The sequence below is a fragment of the Rattus rattus genome, chromosome 5 (genome assembly GCF_011064425.1).
Source record: "Rattus rattus isolate New Zealand chromosome 5, Rrattus_CSIRO_v1, whole genome shotgun sequence".
Classification (NCBI taxonomy): Eukaryota; Metazoa; Chordata; class Mammalia; order Rodentia; family Muridae; genus Rattus; species Rattus rattus.
Window position 1 is genome coordinate 110,479,740 of NC_046158.1, and position 20,209 is coordinate 110,499,948.

General features: G+C 43.3%; 1 protein-coding gene across 1 annotated transcript in view; it reads right to left on the bottom strand.

Moving 5' to 3' along the window:
- The window catches only part of C5H20orf194 (chromosome 5 C20orf194 homolog), a 132,125-nt gene that overhangs the window by 35,303 nt on the left and 76,613 nt on the right, over positions 1-20,209 (bottom strand). The window contains exons 20-21 of the mRNA XM_032904223.1: positions 19,310-19,397; positions 5,465-5,568 (exon numbers count right to left, since the gene is read on the bottom strand). Coding sequence (XP_032760114.1) covers positions 5,465-5,568; positions 19,310-19,397 — 192 coding nt within the window. The remainder of the gene's footprint in view (positions 1-5,464; positions 5,569-19,309; positions 19,398-20,209) is intronic.

The following is a 20,209-nucleotide window of genomic DNA, read 5'->3' on the forward strand; positions in this document are numbered from 1 at the left end:
CTTGGCTGGTAAAAGTGATTGCTGCCAAGCTTGACAACCTGACAAGTTTGATCCCTGGAGATCTACAAAGTGGGGGAGAGAATCATGTCCCTCAAGTTTTTCTCTGACCTCCACACATATCCCATGTTAAACTCTACTCCAAGGAACAGCAATTTCAGGGTTCACAGTATGATCAAATATCCTGCAACAGTGCAGGATATTTTGACCTCACAAAAAGGCCCATGCCACCATGCCCAGCCTCAGGTTAAGCAAGTACTTTAACCACTGAGTCTTCTCTAGCCCTTCTTTAGAACTTAATTTTTTAAAGACATGGTGTGATGTTTCGTCTTTGTTTGAAACAGGATCTATTGGATACTAGCTCCATAGATAAGACTAGCCTTGAAATCACAGAGATCCACCTACCTCAGCCTCTAGCATACTGGGATTAAAGGTATATGCCTGGTGTGATGGTTAGTTTTTAATCTGTCAATTTGACATAATTTAGAATTACCTAGGAAGAGTCTTAATTGAGGAATTGTCGTAAGAAGTTGGTCTGTGGGTGTGTTTATGGAGGACTGTCTTGATCAGTAACTGATGTGGGAAGACCAAGTCAGCTGTGGGTAGCAATCATTCCCCGTGTGTGTATGAATAGAGACCTTATGAGTAGAAAAAGCCAAGTGAGCACGAGTAAGTGGACAAGCAAACAAAACAAGCAAGGACGAGGTTAGATCAGGCTGGCTATGAACTCATCTGTGGGGGACTGTCTAGTTTGACGTAAGACCAGCACACTATGCACCAGAGGCATCATTTTTTAGGCAAGGGACCCTCGACAGTCTAAGAAAGGCAAAGCTAAACAACAAGCAAGCTTGGATGTGTCCACTCCTCTCTGCTGTTACTTTAATTTTATGTGTATGAGTGTTCTGTTTGCATGTCTGTCTGCTGCACTATGTGTGTGCACTACCCATGGAGATCAGAGGACGACCCTGGATTCCCTGGGAATGGTTCTGAGCTGCCCAGTGGGTGCTGGGAGTGGAGGTCAGGCCCTCTGGAAGAACAGCTAGTACTGGCTTTTAACTGCTCAGCCATCTCTTCAGGCCATCCTTTGCTCTTGCCTGTGAAGGCAATATGGCTATCTGCTTCAAGGTCTTAGCACTGTGACTTCCCTTCCTAAATGAACTGTAACCTAAGTTGCTTTTTGTCAGAGTATTTGTTACAAAAACTGAAAGAAGCTAGTGCACAAGGTCTCTCTATGTAGTCCTTGCTAGCACGAGCTTCCTATGTGGCCCTGGCTGGCCTCCACCTTGTACAATCTCCTGGCATCAGCTCCAGGGTTACAGTTACCGCCACATCTAGTACTTTTAAGGACTTCCTAAGCTTAGAAAGTCTTTCTACCCAAGATTAATTATATCTTATCGACTTCTGAGATTTTAAAATATTTAATTCTGGGCTGGAGAGACTGCTCAGTGAGTAAAAGCACTTGTCGCACAGCCTGATAACCTGAATTTGATGACCAGAACCCACAAGAAGGAACTGACTCCCCTGAACACTGACTGCCCTCAGATCTCCATGTGTATATCGTGTGGTATGAGTGCCTCTTCCTTATCAGTAATAAGTTAAAGAAAAGTTAAAAGTTAAAATTATGTAAATCTATTAGACATTTATTTTGATTGAAAGGCTTTACTCAATTATTTATGTGTGTAAATGTCTGCATGTGAGTGCAGGAGAGACCAGTGCACAGGCTGAATCCTCTTGGAGTCTGAGTTAAAGACCACTGTGAGTGGCTCAACATGGGTACTTGACTCTATGGAAGAGCAGCAAGTACTTTTAACTTCTGAGCCATCTCTTTGGACCCTACTTTGAATTTTGTTGCTGTTGCTGTTGCTGTTGTTGTTTTATGACAAGGTTTCTCTGTGTAGCTCTGGATGTCCTGGAACTCCCTCTGTAGACCAGGCTGGCCTCAAACTCAAAGAGATCCACCTACCTCTGTCTCCCAAGTGCTGGGATCAAAGGCATGTGACACCATTTCTGGCTAAATTTTTTAAAATTAGTCAATCAATTAACTAATTAACTTTTTGTTTTTCAAGACAAGTTTTCTCTGTGTAATCTTGGCTCTCCTAGAACTCACTTTATAGATCAGGCTGGCCACAGAAGCTGCTGGCAGAGGCAGGTGGATTTCTTCTAGTTCAAGGCCAAGCCTGGTCTACATAATAGTTCTAGGACAGCCAGGACTATGTACAGAGACCCTGTCTCAAAAAACCAAACCAAAAAACTACTTCCCACAAATTAGCTACCCTTGCCATTCCAACACTTTTTTTTCTTCATTATGTTTTAAAGATTTAATTTAATTTATGAATTGTTGGGTGATGTGGAAATTTCTGGTTTCTTTGGAGACTCATCTGTGTCATGTGATGCTTTCCTGGAAACTGTCTGATGAGAGGATGTTTTTGCTGAGGCAGACACATGGAAGGATGTTTTGCTAAGAACAGACATGTGGTATTTTTCTGAAATCAGCCTGGAAAAAGGGGCATCTGATGTTTTGCTAGAGCAGATGCTTGAGGGGACACTTGATGTTTGGAAAGGATGTAAGGATAACCCAACAGACAGTGGATGATGCAGTATGGTACTGGTATGCCTTGCCTTTCTTTCTTTTTTTTTTTTTTCTTTTCTTTATTTCGAGCTGGGGACCAAACCCAGGGCCTTGTGCTTGCTAAAGGCAAGCGCTCTACCACTGAGCTAAATCCCCAACGCCATGCCTTGCCTTTCTTTACTGGTCATTGTTGGGCTTTGCTGACGCTGGTCTTCACTGACAATGCTGGGTGGTTGGTATTGGCACGCCTTACCATTCTTTGTTGGTCATCATTTGTTGTGACTTCATAGAGAGAAATGCACCAAAAACCTTCTTGTGGTGTTCCAGCTGCTTCTTGCCACTTCCTCAGATTAAGGCTGATTGGCAGAGCCTTGCAGTTTCTTCTGGGTTGCCATGCCTTTGCTGCTAAGTGAATGGTGTTTGTAAGACCTGACATTGCTGACTCATGAGTGGTGTTTGCAAGGGGATTGAGCTACCACTGTTGACTTGAGTAAAACAAACTGCTGTTATCCTGAAAGCACAGATTGGATTTGCTCCAAAGAAGCAGTGTCTACTACCTCTGGTGGTAGTGGTGGTGGGCTAGAAGGGAGGTTAAAAGCATTTAAGAACCCTTATTAAAAATAGGTTTTGAAAAATCCAAACCTACGGTTAGGGGTTCATTTGATGCTACTATGTATTCAAATGTTAAATTCTGTGCCCCAAGATCTAGGGCCCCAAGACAAGTGAATTTTTACATATACCATCTTTGTTGTGCAAACCTTGTACCCCAATTTAAAACTATTGGTTAAATAAAAATGGCTACAACTAATTACTAAAGGGAATAGAGTTAGGTGGATTTTCAGTTATCTGGCTGGGGGTTACAGGTAGGGGAGATAGGAGGCGCACAGAGGAGGAGAAGACAGAGAGAACAGGAGGTCTCCACTAGCCATGATGGACCAATAGCAGGTGCCAGAGTAAAATGCCTCCCCAGAAGACTGCTGGAGCAGAAATAACCTTGAAAATTTCAAACAGCAGCAAGTATTGGGGAGCACTCTTGGGGAGTGGCCAGTTGTTAGAGAATTAGGTTAGGGGTAATCCCCAGTAATTGTGCAGAGCCTAATGAATATATCATAGTATGAGTTTTACTCATTTGGAAGGTAGATAGGAATAGGAATTTACAGTGAAAGCTCTGCCTGTACATAGTTATGTGCACCACATGTGTGCCTGATATCCATGAAGTCAGAAAAGGACACTGGATCCCCTGGAACTTGATGTTTGTGAGCTGTCCTGTGGTGCTGGGAACTGAACCTGGGTCCTCTGCTGGAGCAACAAGTCCTCTTAACTGCATAACCATTACTCTAAATCTCGTTTTTTATTCTTAAGAAAAAAATTTAAAAAATTTATTTATGTGCATATCTCAGTGTCTGCCCTGTATCTGTCATGTCAGAGTCCCCTGAGTTGGAGTTACAAGTGGTTGCGAGCCGCCTGAGAATGGGTGCTGGGAAACAAACTCAGGTCCTCTGGAATCCACATGCTCTAACCATTGAGCTATCTCTCTAGCCTTTAGCGCTGTTTTTTGGTGTTTGTTTTTTTTTGTTTTTGTTTTTTTGTTTCTTTTTTTTTTTTAAATGAATTGTATGTGGATGATGAAAGAAAGAGGAAGAGGAGAAGAGGAAGTTTTGTTTTTGTTTTTGTTGTTGTTCTGTTTTTGAGACAGGGCTTCTCTGTGTAGCTCTGGCTGTCTTGGAACTCACTTTGTTCACTCTAAAGACCATGCTGGCCTCAAACTCAGAGATACATTTGCCTCTGCCTCCCAAGTGCTGGGATTAAAGGTGTGTACCACCACTACCCGGCTGATGCTGGAAGACTGTTCATTATTGGAGTGATGGCTAAATGATGTAAGAATGTTTGCTGTTCTCCCAGAAAACCTGTGTTCCAGAACTCCATGTTAGGCAGATTATAACTCTTGTAATTACAGTTCTCTGGACTCAATGCCCTCTTTTGCCTTTTACAGGAAATTGCACTCATGTACATATACCCATATACAGACAAATTAAAACAAAACAACAAAACAAGCCAGGTGGTGGCTTGCACCTCTAATTCCATCATTCACGGGGCAAAGGAAGGTGAATCTCTGTGAGTTCAAGGCCAGCCTGGTCTACATTGTAAGTTCCAGAAAAAAAAAAAAAAAAACAAAAAAAAAAAACAAAAAAAAAAAAAAAAACAGCTACACAGAAAATCCTGTCAAAACAAACAAACAAACAAACAAACAAACAAACCAACCCCTTTCTTATCTGATAAGGTCATCCAATCTGCCTACTTGATGCTTCCAAGTTTCTGAACAGCCTTTAGGGTAGAAGGTTTTACCTAATTGAGGCTGAGACCAGACCAAGTGGAAGGCCTACCCCTCTACTCCAGTACTGCACTGACAGAAACCACCTATGCTCTGCCAGTGAGTACAGACGGGGGAAACCTGACCTACCACCGTCTCCCTGAGGGGATGAGTAATGCTGGTGTACATGGTTCTTATGGAGCAAGCACTCTGTGGAGGTAGAGGTTATACTTGATGCTAAACTCTCGTTGAGGAAGTGAACAGCTTTTACAACTTTGTTCTATGCATAATTCTTTCTTGAGGCTAAGGACTAAGTTAGAGCCCCATCACTGCTACAGGATGAAGCTTCTGGCCGAAGTGTGTGAGCCTTAGGTTTGTGTGAGGAGCCACTGGAGGTCATGGGCTTCTGACCAGAAGGCCTTCCTAGTTAAGCACGGAAATATTCTGGAGTGCACAGGCTTCTGCTCATTCTCCTTGCTGGCTTCCTCCAATGGCCTCTGTGGTCCCTGGCATCCTGCCACATGGTAATGGGAAGGGAAACAGGATTTATGTCAGAGCACTAAAGCCAGGGCTGAAAGACCACATACCCCATCATAGAAGGAGACAGAATTCATGTGGTCCTTGGAAATGACGACATTTGCGTGATGACGGTGAGAAAATAGAAGGCCACCAGAGAAGAAATACACATTCCCTAGAAGAAAAAGAATGCTGGTCAGAGGTGGAGTGCCAGATCCTTGAAGGTACTAGAATGATGATGTAACCTTCCTGGAAGGAGAGGAAACAATCTAAAGAAAGACACTTATGTTTCTGCTTTTAGTATTCTGACTATTCAAATAATATATCCCAAAGAATCCAAATTCCCCAAGGAGTCACATGCTGAAAAGGGGAAAGGCTACAGTCCTGAGAGCATCTCTCACACCCTTGAGAACTTACCCAACAGGCAGGATAGAACAGAGCAGAGACAATGATGGTAAATTCACAGTGAGTGGGACAGCAGCATTCTCCTGCCTCAATTTGTCTTCTTCACTCACTCACTCACTCACTCACTCACTCACTCACTCACTCACTCACTCACTCACCTTACTCACTCACTCACCTCACTCACGACTTACGATTTTCAAGACAAGGTTTCTCTATGTAGCCTTGGCTGTATTGGGGAATTCTCTATGTAGACCAGGTTGGCCTCAAACTCAGAGATCCACTTGTTTCTGTCCTTCAAGTGCTGAGATTAAAATTGTGTGCCACCAAGCCTGGCTTCCTGCCCACTATTCAACCCTAAAGCTTCAGACAGAAATGGAGCTCAGCTCTCAGAACCTTATAAAACTGAGTGTGGTGGCAGTCCATTCCTGTAATCCCAGGACTCAGAAAGTGAGAGGAGAATTAGGGAGTTCAACCTCATCTCTGGCTATACTGTAAACAAAGGCCAGCTTGTACCATATTAGAAATGGAATTTAGAAAATGAAAAAACTAAACTAATAAGTCTAAAAACCAGCATGTGTGTGCACATATACATACCCTCTCACTAAAACAAAACCAATGAAACAGAAAACTGAAATCCAGCTCTGCACAGAACCTGGAAGACAGAATCACTCTAGTTCATGATGGGTGATTTGACCTTTTTCTAATGAGACTAATGGAATCCATCTCTATTCACTCACTGCCTGTCTCTTTAACTGGTGTGTGTGGTTGGGAGGCCCAGCCTATCTTGTGTAGTAGCTTGTTGTGTGTGTCCCTGAGACTCTGGGAAAAGAAAAACAGAAAACAGCTATATGCCCATGTAGGCTAAACAACGACCTTGAATATCCATGAACCTGACCACATTGCTCTTTCAAATCACTCCCTGTTTAGCAAGAGACCTTGATGGAAGGTCAGAGAGGCTGCTCTCTAGTTTATTCTCTGCAAAAATGCTTAGAGACCTTGCTACAAGTGGCCATCCCTTCCTCCTACCTTTATTGCTTGTCTAAACAACCAATAAATTAACAACCAATAAATTATAAGTCAAATTACATGGGAAACTATAAGAAACATTAAAGACAAAGTTGAAGCTTCCAATTAAACACTGTATAACCTTTGCTTATGGAAAAGGATTTATATCTTCTTATCTGTCCTGGTAAAACCTTTATGCTAAAGGCTTAATCCTCTCACCAGTAACACTTCTGTTTAGACAGAGGCTGATGCTAGGTTCTCAGAATTTAAGTCATCTAAATGTTCAAGGCCTTCCCCCTTTCTTTCCTTTTCCTTTTGATGACTCTTTAAAAATTAGTCAATCTCAAAACTGCTGTTGCCCCCCCCCAAAAAAAACAAAAAAACAAAAAAACAAAAAAACTCCTAATGGTAAGCTCAGCATAATTGGGAGCTGTTTTCCTAAAGCCGCCCTGCCCCTCACTGAGGCTGCTGAGACCAGGCTTTCATCCAATAACTCCGGTAGTAGTAACTAGACACCACTATCATGTGCACTTACACAACCTGCGTGCTGATCCTTCTGGTCTGGAGAAGCTCAAATAACCTTCCAGAGCCTCAAACAGAAAGGAAGCACAGACACAGGTTTTGCCTAAGAATAGGGGGAACAGAGCGGGCGGGGCTGCTCAGTAGGTGCCTGTAATTCTAGCACAGAGCAAGCTGCTGGAGGAACACTGCCAGAATTTGGGCTAGCCCGGGTTACAGAGAAAGACCCTGTCTCCAAAAATCCCCAAAGAAAACAAAAACAGAAAACAAACACCCCCAACCCCCCAAACCAAAACACAACAACAAAGCAAAATTCACATTCCCTTATTGGGTGTCTTCAGAGGAAATATGTTTAAAACAATTAGCATTGTTTTATGTCTGCTCCATTGTGTGTGCGTGTGTGTGTGTGTGTGTGTGTGTGTGTGTGTGTGAATCACTTTGTAGAACCTGTATGTAAATCTTTTAATCTTCCCTACCTGGTATAACTTTTTTTACACAGAGATCCTTCTGCATTCCCAAATCTTGACAGAACTTGACCCCTGCCCCCTCTCTATCATGTCTTTTGTGCTGATCATTTTAAAATTAGCCAATCTTGAAAGATTGTGAGGTTAGACCCATGCCAATCAGAAAAGCTACCATGAATAAAAACCAACATTTGTGTCCTGTTAGCTATGAAATCCAGAACAAGTCTCACTGGGTCCCCGTGGCTCCTCCAGATCCCACCCCTACCCTGAACCTCTCCCTCCAGTGGGCTGGACTTCTGCTTCCCTCCCCTGGCCTAATCCTACAGAACTCAGACACTTTGGTATCTGGGCTGCCTCTCTCGGTTGCTGGCTCTACTCTTGCTCTCCCTCCCCCATCTCTTCTCATGGTCTGCTTTAGTCTGCCAGCCTTGTTCAGCATGGACTCTGCCCGCTTTCTCCTTTATATCACTAAAAAATCTCCATGCGTTAGTCGAGTCATCTTTTCCTCCCTCTATTCCAGTCTTTCATTCACTTCCTAGCCCAGGCTGGGTTCTGGGCCACACCCTTGTTTACAAAAAGAAACTGCCTTGCCAGGTTACTTTTGCTTTCTTTGCATGGTCCTTTGTGCCGCCCGAGTTATTCTTTAGACTAACACGTCGGTGAGTTCCCCAGGTTTGGCAGAAGCCAGCTCACCTTAAAGAGAGCATACTGCTCATCTAGGGCCCAAAAAGTTCTTTACAAATACCTAACATCTTTTCTCTCTCTCTTTTTAAAGATTTATTTATTTTATGTGTATAAATGTCTGCCAACATGTATATGTATGTCTACCACACATATACCTAGTGCCCAGAGGTCAGAAGAGAGTGTCAAATATACCTGAAGTTAGAGATGGTTATTAACTAACATTGTGGGTGGGTTATTGCTCTAGTCCCTGGAAATAATCCTTTAAAACTTTTCTTTTCTTTTGATTTTATGTGTATGAGGGTTTGTCTGTATGTATGTACCACATGTGTGCAGTAGCTGTGGAAGCCAGAAGAAGGTGCTGGATCCCTGGGGCTGGAATTACAGATGACTGCAGCCATCCTGTGGGTGCTAGTAATCGAGCCCAAGTCCTCTGTGAGACTTGAGTGTGAGACTCTGACTTAGGGACTGACTTAGGATTTACTTAAAGCATTACTTGTACTGCTCATTTCCAAGCATGACTTCACATGTCACCTGGAACAGAGTGACCTGGAGAAACAGGTGAAACAATGGGTCATCGACCTTAACAATATGACCACAAAAGCTCAAAGCTTACACCAGTCAACTATGACATATTCCTGGAAAAGAAAAAGTTGACTACCATGTCCACGTCTGTAAAATCTTCCTTGCTTCCTCACCCATCTTGTGGTTTTCAAGTTTAAAATGAGAATGCAAACTGGACCCAGATCCAAGCCCTTTCAGGAGCTGTTCTGGCTTCAGTCTTTCTGTGACATCTCCTGTTTTCCACTCATAACCAGTGTCAAAGTGTTTATTCTAGAAAGATTGCCACAAGCTCAGCCAGTGCTCGTAACTGCTGAGCCATCTTTATAGCCCAACTTTCTTTTTTTTAAAGTGTCTGTCACCAGCCTCCTGTGGACATAAGAGAAATGAACAGGGACAGAGTGAAGGCAGACCTTTACTGCCCCGACTTTCCCATCATATAGGTAAAAGCAGCTTAGTCTCCAGAGTTTTCAAGGCCTTTTCACTGTCCCACGCATGTGACCTGCACCTCTGCTCCTCATGGCTGAACAAACTCTCCCAAAGGAAACAAACAGCAGCAGCAGCAACAAAACACTCTCAAGTTTGATCACCACAGGAGAGAGAATAAAGGCACAAGCAGCAACTGGCAGTACAGGGAACAATAAACCTACAGATACATGGTCAGTTGGTTTTCAACAAAGGTAATTAAATAAATGCATTTTCAACAAAGGCAAGTCAAAGGAAAAAGGAAGGTCTTTTCAACAAAAGGTACTGCAAAAACTAGATGTTCATACATAAAAGAAGCATTCAAAAGATCCCTTACATTGGAAATTCTGCCCTCCACGACCAGACACAGAAGAAAATGTCATTACTTCACAGGGACAGTGAGTACTGAGAAGAATTCCAACTCAGGTAAGGCAGAAGTCCTGTCTAATGAACAACGCTTCAAAGTAAAGGGCAGACATTCCGTGTGGTGCCACACCTTCAACTCTAGCACTCGGGAAGCAGGGCCAGGGGATCTGAGTTTTAGGCCAACAAGGTCAACAGTGAGTTCCAGGTCAGTCAGAGCTACCTCCCGAGATCTTGTCTCAAAAACCAAACCAAAACAGAACCCCAAACAAACAAAACAAAGTCACAGGGAAAGAGACAATAGAGCAGCAGCTGTGAGCTGCAACCATAGCACCTCGGTGTGAGGGCCTGACCAAGTCAACCATTTTAACCAGATTCTACATGTTCAAGGATCTGGGGAAATGCATCAGCTTGGTAAATTAAGAATAATTTTTAAAAGATTCAAAATGAACTTTTACAGATGAAAAACACAGAAATATACAACAGACAAGGTTAGTGGCATTATGAAGGGCACAGAAAAAGAATGTCTGTATGAATCTCTGGGTCCACGAACTAGTTCAGGTGGAAGACAGTTTATAGAACTGAGTGGTTAGGCATACAGTGGTCACTTCTGCTCTTAACACACACACACAACCTTTCTGGTCATACTCTCTAACCATTATAGGCTAACAGTTATTTACACAGCATTTACATGGTATTAAATGACCTAGAGACTGAAGTGCAGAAGCTGACTTATAGTACAGAAGGTTTATGCAAGGTACAATCCCGCTTTATTTATGGCACTTAAGCTTCCACAGATTCTGATGAACACAGAGGGTTCTAGAACAATACATGATATGTAAAAGTGGACAGACATAGAAGCAGATACCATAGAAGCTAGGTATGGTCACACATACGGCCCAGGCTTTCAGGAGGATTCTGGCGCTCACACTTGGACTTAGGGCCTGAGAGGCTTCAGTAGGAAGATCACCATCATTCAAGGCCAGCCCTGCTGCACAATGAGTTCTATTCTGAAGCCTGTGCCACAAGGGAGAGACTCTGCCTCAAGAATAAATGAAATAGATACTATGCAACATAAAATGCTAAGAAAAATATTCAGAATGACTTCACAGGGCAAGAGGGAATGGCAGAATTTCAATGAACCCAACTTAGATGTCACTGGGATGGAAGGGGTCAGTGGTGGCGCTCACCTGGAAGCTAAGTCAGTGGCAAATTTGAGGTTACCCTGGGCCACACAAGAAGACTCTACCTCAATCCCTAACTGAAAGAAAAAGAAATGACAGAAGAATTCCCAATTCTATTTTGTGGAAAGTATAAATGTACTGATCCATAAAGTTAAACGAATCCTGAGTACAAACAAGTCAAGAAGCACAGAGGTAGCCTGCATGTGAGTGGTGCAGGGTTTGTTAGTATGCACAGTCTCATCTCGAGCATCCCACAGAACAAAATAAAACAAAATAAAATAAGAGTCAGTGATAAAATGAAAATCTTTAAAACAGACAGAGGGAAAAAGATACCAGAATAGTAGATTTCTGCTCAGGAATAACGTAAGTGGCTCTAAGAGAGTGACAAGTAGGCAGCCACATCATTAGAATACCCAGGGGAAACTGCATACCAGCCCTCAAAGAGGTTTATGGACAGCTGTCTACTTTTTAATTTATTATTATCACTGACTTTTCAAGACAGAATTTTTTTGTGTAGACTTGTTTGTCCTGGAACTCACTCTATAGACCAGGCTGGCCTTGAACTCACAGAGATCTGCCTGCCTCTGGCTCCTGAGTGCTGGGATTAGATTAGAGGTGCTACCAACTCTCGGCTGGATAGCTCTACATTTATCACTGTTCCTCATTATTTTATGTGTATGGGTGTTTTACCACGTGTACACAGTGACTGAGAAAGGCATAGGATCCCTGAGTTACAGGTGGTTGTGAGCAACTATGTGGGTGTTGGGAATAGAATCTGGGTCTTCAGGAAAAGTGAAGTCATCTCTTCAACCCTATCTCTAGCTTTACAAAGCAGAAGAGGAAGTGAGAGGGAACTCCATCAGCAGACGGCCAGAAGCAGAGAGGCTCAAGGGATCCATACCACAGGCTCAGTAAGAGGCTCTTCAATGAAGCACAAAGAGGGAGCCAGACAGAGGTGAGAGCAGATGACATCAGAGGAAGCTCTCTCCCTAGCATCAGGTCTGCTGAGTTGGTGGCATGGCAACCCTGCAACTCCTTCAGGCCACACTTTTGGAAACTTAGGAGCAAATGCCATCAGAATATATGCTGAAACTGGACCAAGAGAATTATCTGAAGACTGTGGGGAAGACACTTTAACCCAAATTGCACAAGATGGCAGGAAGGTGGAATCTTGTTCAGAGCCAGAGTCTGCAAAGGAACAAAGACTCAGGTTCCAAGAGCCCTGGATATCAGGAAGGACTGGTGAGGCCAACATCTACAACCCAACTGCAGAGACCAGCGTCAAGACCTTGTGAGGAGCTTCTAGGCTCATAGTCAGCATTCATCACCATCCAGAGGCATCACCTGGGAAGGACTTTCTACTGACGGGGCCAGCATCTGTAGCGTGATCTCAGATGACCACCCAGGGCCATACCCTGTGCTTAAAACCCAACTCAGATAAGGTACACTCATGGGTATGACAGGCACAGGGACCTGGGGAGGAAGAGCTCACAGCCTGGAAACAGCAAGCAGGCCAGACAGCATTCTTACTCAATAGCCCTATTCAGCGGTCTTTTCTTCACATTTAGTCTTTAATTATCCAATATCCAATGATAATTTAGCAGCTTGCTGCTTGTGTTGTTTACTCCTCTCACCCCAATATTTTCCCTTTTTATGGACATTGGCTGGCCTTCTCTGTAGAGTCTCTGCCTCAGACTTTTAAGAGCTGGGTTTTTTTGTTTTGTTTTGTTTTGTTTTGTTTTTTAAGAGTATTTGAATTTTTTTTATCCTTTTCTTCTCCCTTTAGCCTTAACTGCCTCCTATCTCTTATCCTACCATTTCCCCTTTCTATTTATATTTCTCTACTCTTCTTTTTATCAACCCAATGCTAATCACTATCCTTTCTGTGCTTTTCTGCCTTTCTACTCATGGCTGTACGAGCTATCTAATACATGAGTACACGTGGACTCTACTCATGGCTGTACGAGCTATCTAATACATCAGTACACATGGACTCTACTCATGGCTGTACGAGCTATCTAATACATCAGTACACATGGACTCTACTCATGGCTGTACGAGCTATCTAATACATCAGTACACATGGACTCTACTCATGGCTGTACGAGCTATCTAATACATCAGTACACGTGGACTCTACTCATGGCTGTACGAGCTATCTAATACATCAGTACACATGGACTCTACTCATGGCTGTACGAGCTATCTAATACATGAGTACACATGGTCTCTACTCGTCGCTGTCCGAGCTATCTAATACATCAGTACACGTGGACTCTACTCGTGACTGTACGAGCTATCTAATACATCAGTACACGTGGACTCTACTCGTGGCTGTACGAGCTATCTAATACATCAGTACACGTGGACTCTACTCGTGGCTGTACGAGCTATCTAATACATCAGTACACGTGGACTCTACTCATGGCTGTACGAGCTATCTAATACATCAGTACACGTGGACTCTACTCATGGCTGTACGAGCTATCTAATACATGAGTACACATGGACTCTACTCATGGCTGTATGAGCTATCTAATACATGAGACTCTACTCGTGGACTCTATCTACATCAGTACACGTGGCTGTGACTGAGCTATCTAATACATCAGTACGTGGACTCTACTCATGGCTGTACGAGCTATCTAATACATCAGTACACGTGGACTCTACTCATGGCTGTACGAGCTATCTAATACATCAGTACACATGGACTTCAGTGGTCTTGTAATTCCTAACACAACTGACACTTAAGGGATGATGGTTTTTATTAGGTCATTACTGTACTTTCACAGTAAATGTACCACTTGCTAGTGTTTGTAGACAATATTCTACTCTGAGGTGAGCAATGGGGATCCAACTTGTAATCCAGACACTAACTGAGGAGAGGAGAAGAGCGCCTTACCCTACAACTGCCTTGAGTATTGTAAATATTTCCAATGAAAGAACTAAAAGATTTCAGCAATATACAAGGGCCAAACAAAAAAAAAAAAAAAGAAAGAAAGAAAGAAAAGAAACAAACCATATGAATATGTGTAACTGTGAGTAAAAGTTTTAAGAATCTAAATTGAGGCCTTTATATCAACCCTTACAAAAGGTAAGTACTGTCAAATTATGAAGAATTTTTAACCTTGATTGCTTGATAGTGGCTGTCACAGAAGAGCGCCAGACCATAGCTTGTACAGCGTCCACTGTACCCTTAAATTAAAAAGTACTTCTACAAGGACATCTACCTAGCAACTGTCTCTTTCACCTTAAACTGACACCTGGTTTTGTTATTAATCAAATCAGCAAAGCCACAGCTGGCTTTGAAATATCTGATGTAGTCTTCTTCATTTTTGTCATTAAAAACTTGCCCCTGTCTCAGCCTCCTTGGACACAGCAGCGGTAATGCTGCCCCAACACATCTCTGCAAGTTCTGCTCCCACTGTACTGCTGTGCTGGCCCCAAGCAAAGGCAACACAAACTGGATAAATTCTAGTGCATAATACCGAACCCCAGAGCAAGCCTGAGGACACCACGCATGCTTTGATTTCACTTGCGTTAAGTTAAAAACAGAAAATGCTTAAGGATAATGGTCTGAGGCTAAAGCAAGGTTTTGGGGATTAGGCACTGGGTGACCTGCCTGACCAAGGACGCATGAAGGACAGGAGTGACAGGAAAGCTGAACAGCAACAAGTCTTATGACAGCAAAAGCCACTGTGCTAGGACAGGGAAAAAGCCCTGGACTGGAAGCCGTTCAAGAAGCGCTCTTCTCAGCCACAAGCACTCCGAAGGGCAGAACCACCGTCTGGATCCCCACTACCCACAGATGCCTCTGCCAACTCACACAGCCACGGGCTGTGTTCACCTTAAACACAGCTCAGGATCTGACCAATCAATATTTTGATCAAGTTTTGATCAATCACACTAAGAAGATCAAGACAAATACTTTTAGGGATGAAATGACACCAATTTCAAGCTCACCATATTCCAATTATAGGCAGATTTTAAGATACTAACAACATTTGAATTTCAGGGCCTTTTATCTTTGCAACCCCCCTTCCAAAGCCTGAGAAAAGCCTTAGGCACTTTATGTTATTTTCTTTTAAGAGAGTCCCTAGCAGAATAGGGTAGTACATGCCTAAGATCTCCTGAGGCAGGAGCATCTCAAGTTCAACGACTCAATGTATTACAGTGTGTTCATGGCCAGTCTGAGAAACTATGAGACCACATATCAAAATAAAGGTTAGCAATAATTATTTCCCAGACCATATAGCTTAGTGGAAGAGTTATTGCCTATATCTGTAGAGCTTTTAGGGTCAACCTCTAGTACCACAAAAGGAGGGCAGGGGAGAAATAAACGGATCCCAAATGGCATACACTCAAAGCTCTATTAATCCTGTGACACTAACTCTAAACTAGTAAAGTGCTTAATACACAGAGGAGGGAAGCTCTTGCTAAAGTTTTCTGCTTCTATAGAATTGTTCTGCAGCACAAACAGATTCACTGGGGTAAACCTGAGATCTGTTTTCTAGAGAGGACTGAAAGAGGGCTTTGCTATGCAGTCTTGCCTTGAACTGAGTATGTGGACAGGCTGGCCTTGAAACGTTGATTGCTTACCTCAATTTTTCAAGTTTTGGGAGCACAAGAGTGCTGGACTACACATACATGCCACCATACACACTCAGGTTTAAGGTCTTTAAATGGCGTGACTGGGCTGGGGAGTGGCTCAGCGGTACAGTGTTTGCATAGCACTCAGAAGAACTGGAGTTGGCAGAGCATAAACAATGTGACTAATGAGGACACAGGCATTTCTAGTTGTACTCTTCATTGTTACACAGAGAATGGAAATGTTAAATCTTGTTGGATAATACAATAATGCAAAATCAGTTTTCTTTTTTTTTTTTTTTTTTTTTCAGAGCTGGGAACCGAACCCAGGGCCTTGCACTTGCTATACCACTGAGCTAAATCCCCAACCCCACAAAATCAGTTTTCTAATGAATCCTTTGCTGAGAAGATGTAAACACATGGGAGGCCAAGTAGGTGGACCTCCAGTTTGAGACCACCCCGGGAGACACCAGACTCCCTCTCACAACCGAACAACTCCATAACTGCCCCAAACATCCTCCTCCTCTGCCCCGGGTGTGATCTTGCTCAGGTGAGTACTACAGTCACTTTCTATGATTCCCACAATGCCCCTGACTCTCAAGTCTTCACCAACAGGATCTGGAGGCGTAGAGAGGAAGAGCAGAACGCAACTCCCCAGCACACCATAGGTTAAAACCAGAGCTTACTGAGCTCTGTCTTCTATGTGAATGGAGAAGCTGAACCAATGATCTAAGAACAGGGAGAGGAATTTGCCACCAGCAAAAATATTTTCAGTAAGAACAAATCACCCAGAAAGAGGATTTGCTTTGTAGAGGCTGAGGAATTTGTGAAGTCAGAGTTCAAACTCCACAGAACTGCTATATTCAACAGGGAATGAATAGGACTCACACGAAAATGTTATTTGTGGGGCTGGGGTTACACCTCAGTAGTATAGTATTTGCCTAGCATGCGTGAAGCCCTGGGTTAGATTCCCAGCAAATCTATCTGTCTGTCTGTTTCCTAACCCTCACCCCCAAATATGGGAGTGGGGAGGTGGGAGAAGGAGGGGAGAGGAGAGAGACAGAGAGAGATGGAGACAGAGACACAGAGAGAGTTATTCTGAGGAATCATAAAAGGAGCAGGGAAATGAATCCCATGTAACCCATTTAAGATATTTAAGAAAATCCACATTTTCAGGATGTTTTCTATTAGCAAAAACGTTGCCAGCTCACATTGAAAAGGACAAACTATGAAAGGGAAGAGAGAAAAGAAGATGCTGAACTCCCCACATTCTACTGGCAAGAAGCGGGTGCAGGAAACTACTGAGCCACAAAGTGAGATCTGCCTTCTAAGGAGATGTGAGGGCCAGAGTAAGATCGAGAGCTTTGAGGTTGGGATGGCCAGATGGCTCAGTGGGTAGAGGCGGCTGCCACTAAGTCTGAATATTTGATTATACTCTCCAGAACCTCTGTGGTGGATGGAGAGAACTGATTCTCTCATGTTTCCTGACCAGCACATGCATGTGCTGACAGTGGCACATGCATGGCCATGTACAAACACACAATAGTTTCTTTAAAGGAGCCCTAAGGGTCAAAACATGAGGTAGAGGGCAGGGCTGAGACACATGGAGAATTATTTCTAGGTCCTGAGTCTTTTTTTTTCTTTTTTCTTTTCTTTTTGCGGAGCTGGGGACCAAACCCAGGGCCTAGCACTCTACCACTGAGCTAAATCCCCAACCCCCTAGGTCCTGAGTCTTAAGGAAGAAACTGCTGTCTTTCATGGAAAACAAGGTGCCACAGAGTTCAGAGTTTATGACAAAAGGAGCCTGGGAGGTAAAACTAACAGCTCGGGGCAGAATGGACAGTGACAAGGAACAATTTCCAAGCCTTGATCTTAATAAAAACCTACAATTTTGCACCTGATTAGACACCCTCACGTCCCTGCACTGGGTATTAAACCAAGGCAGCTGGACTCAGAGCATGTTGGGCAAGCACTCTGCCATTGAGCTACATCCCAAGAATTATCTTTTTTTTTTTTTCCTTAGGATTTTATTTTGGCTGGGAAGTGGTGGAAGATGCCTTTAATTCCAGTACTTGGGAGGCAGAAGCAGGTAGATCTCTGTGAGTTTAAGGCCATCCTGGTCTACAGAGAGTTCCAGAGCAGCCAGGGCTACACAGAGAAACCCTGCATATATACATATATACATATATACATATATATACATATGAGTATTTTGTCTGTCCGTCTGTAAGAGCATCATATGTGTGCTCTTGGAGACCAGAAGAGGGCATGAGATCCCCTGGGCCTAGGATTACTGACAGTTGTGAGCCATCATGTGGGTGCTAGAAATTGAACCCAGGTCCTCTGGAAGCTCACATGCCTTTATTTTTATTCTGAGATGACACAAAATTTTACTATGTTGCCCAGGGGCTAGTCTTGAACTTGAGATCCCGTGACCTTCACCTCCCACAGCTGAGGTTAAAGGCCTGGACACCAGGCTCAACTTGCTTCCAAGCAGGATCTTGAAGCTGCTTTAGGCTTTTCATCCTCCTGCTTTTGACCCTGATGCTGTAGCAGTTATCCCAGACTAGCTCTGCCTTTATGTTAGCTACCACCATCTGGCTAAGGTTTTCTTTTAAAAATATTTTAAATTATGCATGTTTATGTGTGGGCATGTGCACATGAGCACAGGAGTCCTTGGAAGCAAAAGGTATTGGATTCCCCTGAAAGTAAGAGGGATTGTGAATATTCTGACATGGGTACTGGGAACTGAACTTGGATCAATAGAGAAATACGTATGCTTTACAGCTGAGCCATCTATCCAATCCCTGATCATGAGATTTAAGGCCTTTAACTATTGCCATAAAAGGACGAGATGCTTGCAACTGAGTGACTATGCAGTAAGGAAAACAGTGAATCACAGAAGCCAGAGAGAAGATGATGTGAGAAAGATTCACACAAGGGCCATTCTTGGTCACTGAGGGTTCAAGGGAGGCTATGGGACCAGTCCGTATCCAGCAGCCAGGCCACAATGGGGGCTTCGGTCCTGTGAACAGGGAAGTGGTGGACCCACAACTCAGATAAGCCTGGAAATAGACTCCTCCCCCAGAGCCTCTACATTACAGTCAGGCCTGGTTGATCCTCGATTTGGGCCTCATTAGAACTTGATCCACACAAGCTTGCCTGGTGTTCTTTTTGTTAAGATTATCTGAGTAACAGTCCTATATGGCACCAGACTCATGATGTAGTCCAGGCTGCCTTTAACACATGGTCAGAACGTCCTGCCTCTGCCTTCCTGGTGCTGGGATTACACTCAAGTGCCACCAGACCCTGTTTACTTAGGCTTTTGACTTACAAAACTCTGAGTCAATCACGAAGTGCTGTTTTAAAGTAGGAAATCACAGTAGTTTGTTACACAGGAGAAAATCATGTAGTCTATGGCTTCTCCACTGGCAGTGTTGCCACTCTGGCCCATCCTGAGAACAAAGCAAGGTGGCAGCTAGGGGACCAGGTGCGGTCCTGGTTCCATGCCTGTGCTCGCGAAACTAGCACGAGTTTCCTCATCCTCAAGTGGCTGAGCCAAAGGGAAACAGCCATAGGAAAACAACACTTTTTTCAAAGAGCAGGTGTATTATTAACCACAACAGTTGTTCAAATAAGGGGCTAAGACACAGCCAAGAACACAGTCGTAGCTGCTTACCTTCCTCAGGCCTGGACTGCAGACTGTTGGAATAAAGATACGCTCCTTTTCCTCCCGTTAGCAAAGTGCCCAAGAAACAGTCGTCCCCCTTTAAAAACACAACAACAAGAATCTGGTGACTTACAACATAAACACAAACAGAATCAAACTTTTATCCTTTTTATCAGGACTAAAAACATGAGTCAGACTTGAATATACTAAAAATATACCATGAGTTTGGCATCTGGTTCTTTGGCATAATAACGACATTCTGAATTCTGAGTTTTGTTTTTTGTGACAAAGCCTCACTGTAGCCTGGGCTGGCTTGGAGCTCGCAGTGATTCTCCTGATCCAGCCTCCTGATTGTAGGGACAGGTTAGTTAGTACTCTCTATCATACCTGGTGTCTGTACCCTATTTGTGGTTTTCTTGTTCTAGTGCACTGATGTCTGTGAAAAAGAAATCAACTTCTCCGTGGCCTAACACTCTGCCGTCTCAGCTTCTGTGCAGGCCAACTTGGAATCTGCTTTTAACAGTGCTTAAGACAGGTGGGGGAGGGAGCTCCGTGGTAAAGAGTGCTTGCCTAGATGTGTAAGGCCTTAGGGTTGATCCCGAGTGCTGACTTAAAACACACACGCACACATGCTCGCACGCACGTACATATGCATGTACGTATGTATGTATATGGAGATTTTTTTTAAATCCCTAAAAAACGAGGTGGAATCCCTCTCACTTTGCTCCCCATAGGCATTTTTCTTTCCCCAGAGGCCTAACAGGAAGTGGGAAATACAAATAGTAGTCAAAGACAAAAAGAATAGAAGCTTCCTTCTTTTGCTTAGCAGTAAGATGAAATATTTTTAAAAAATAGTTTAACTTTTAAAAATCTATGTATTTTAAACGTAACAAACGTTTTGTATGCACG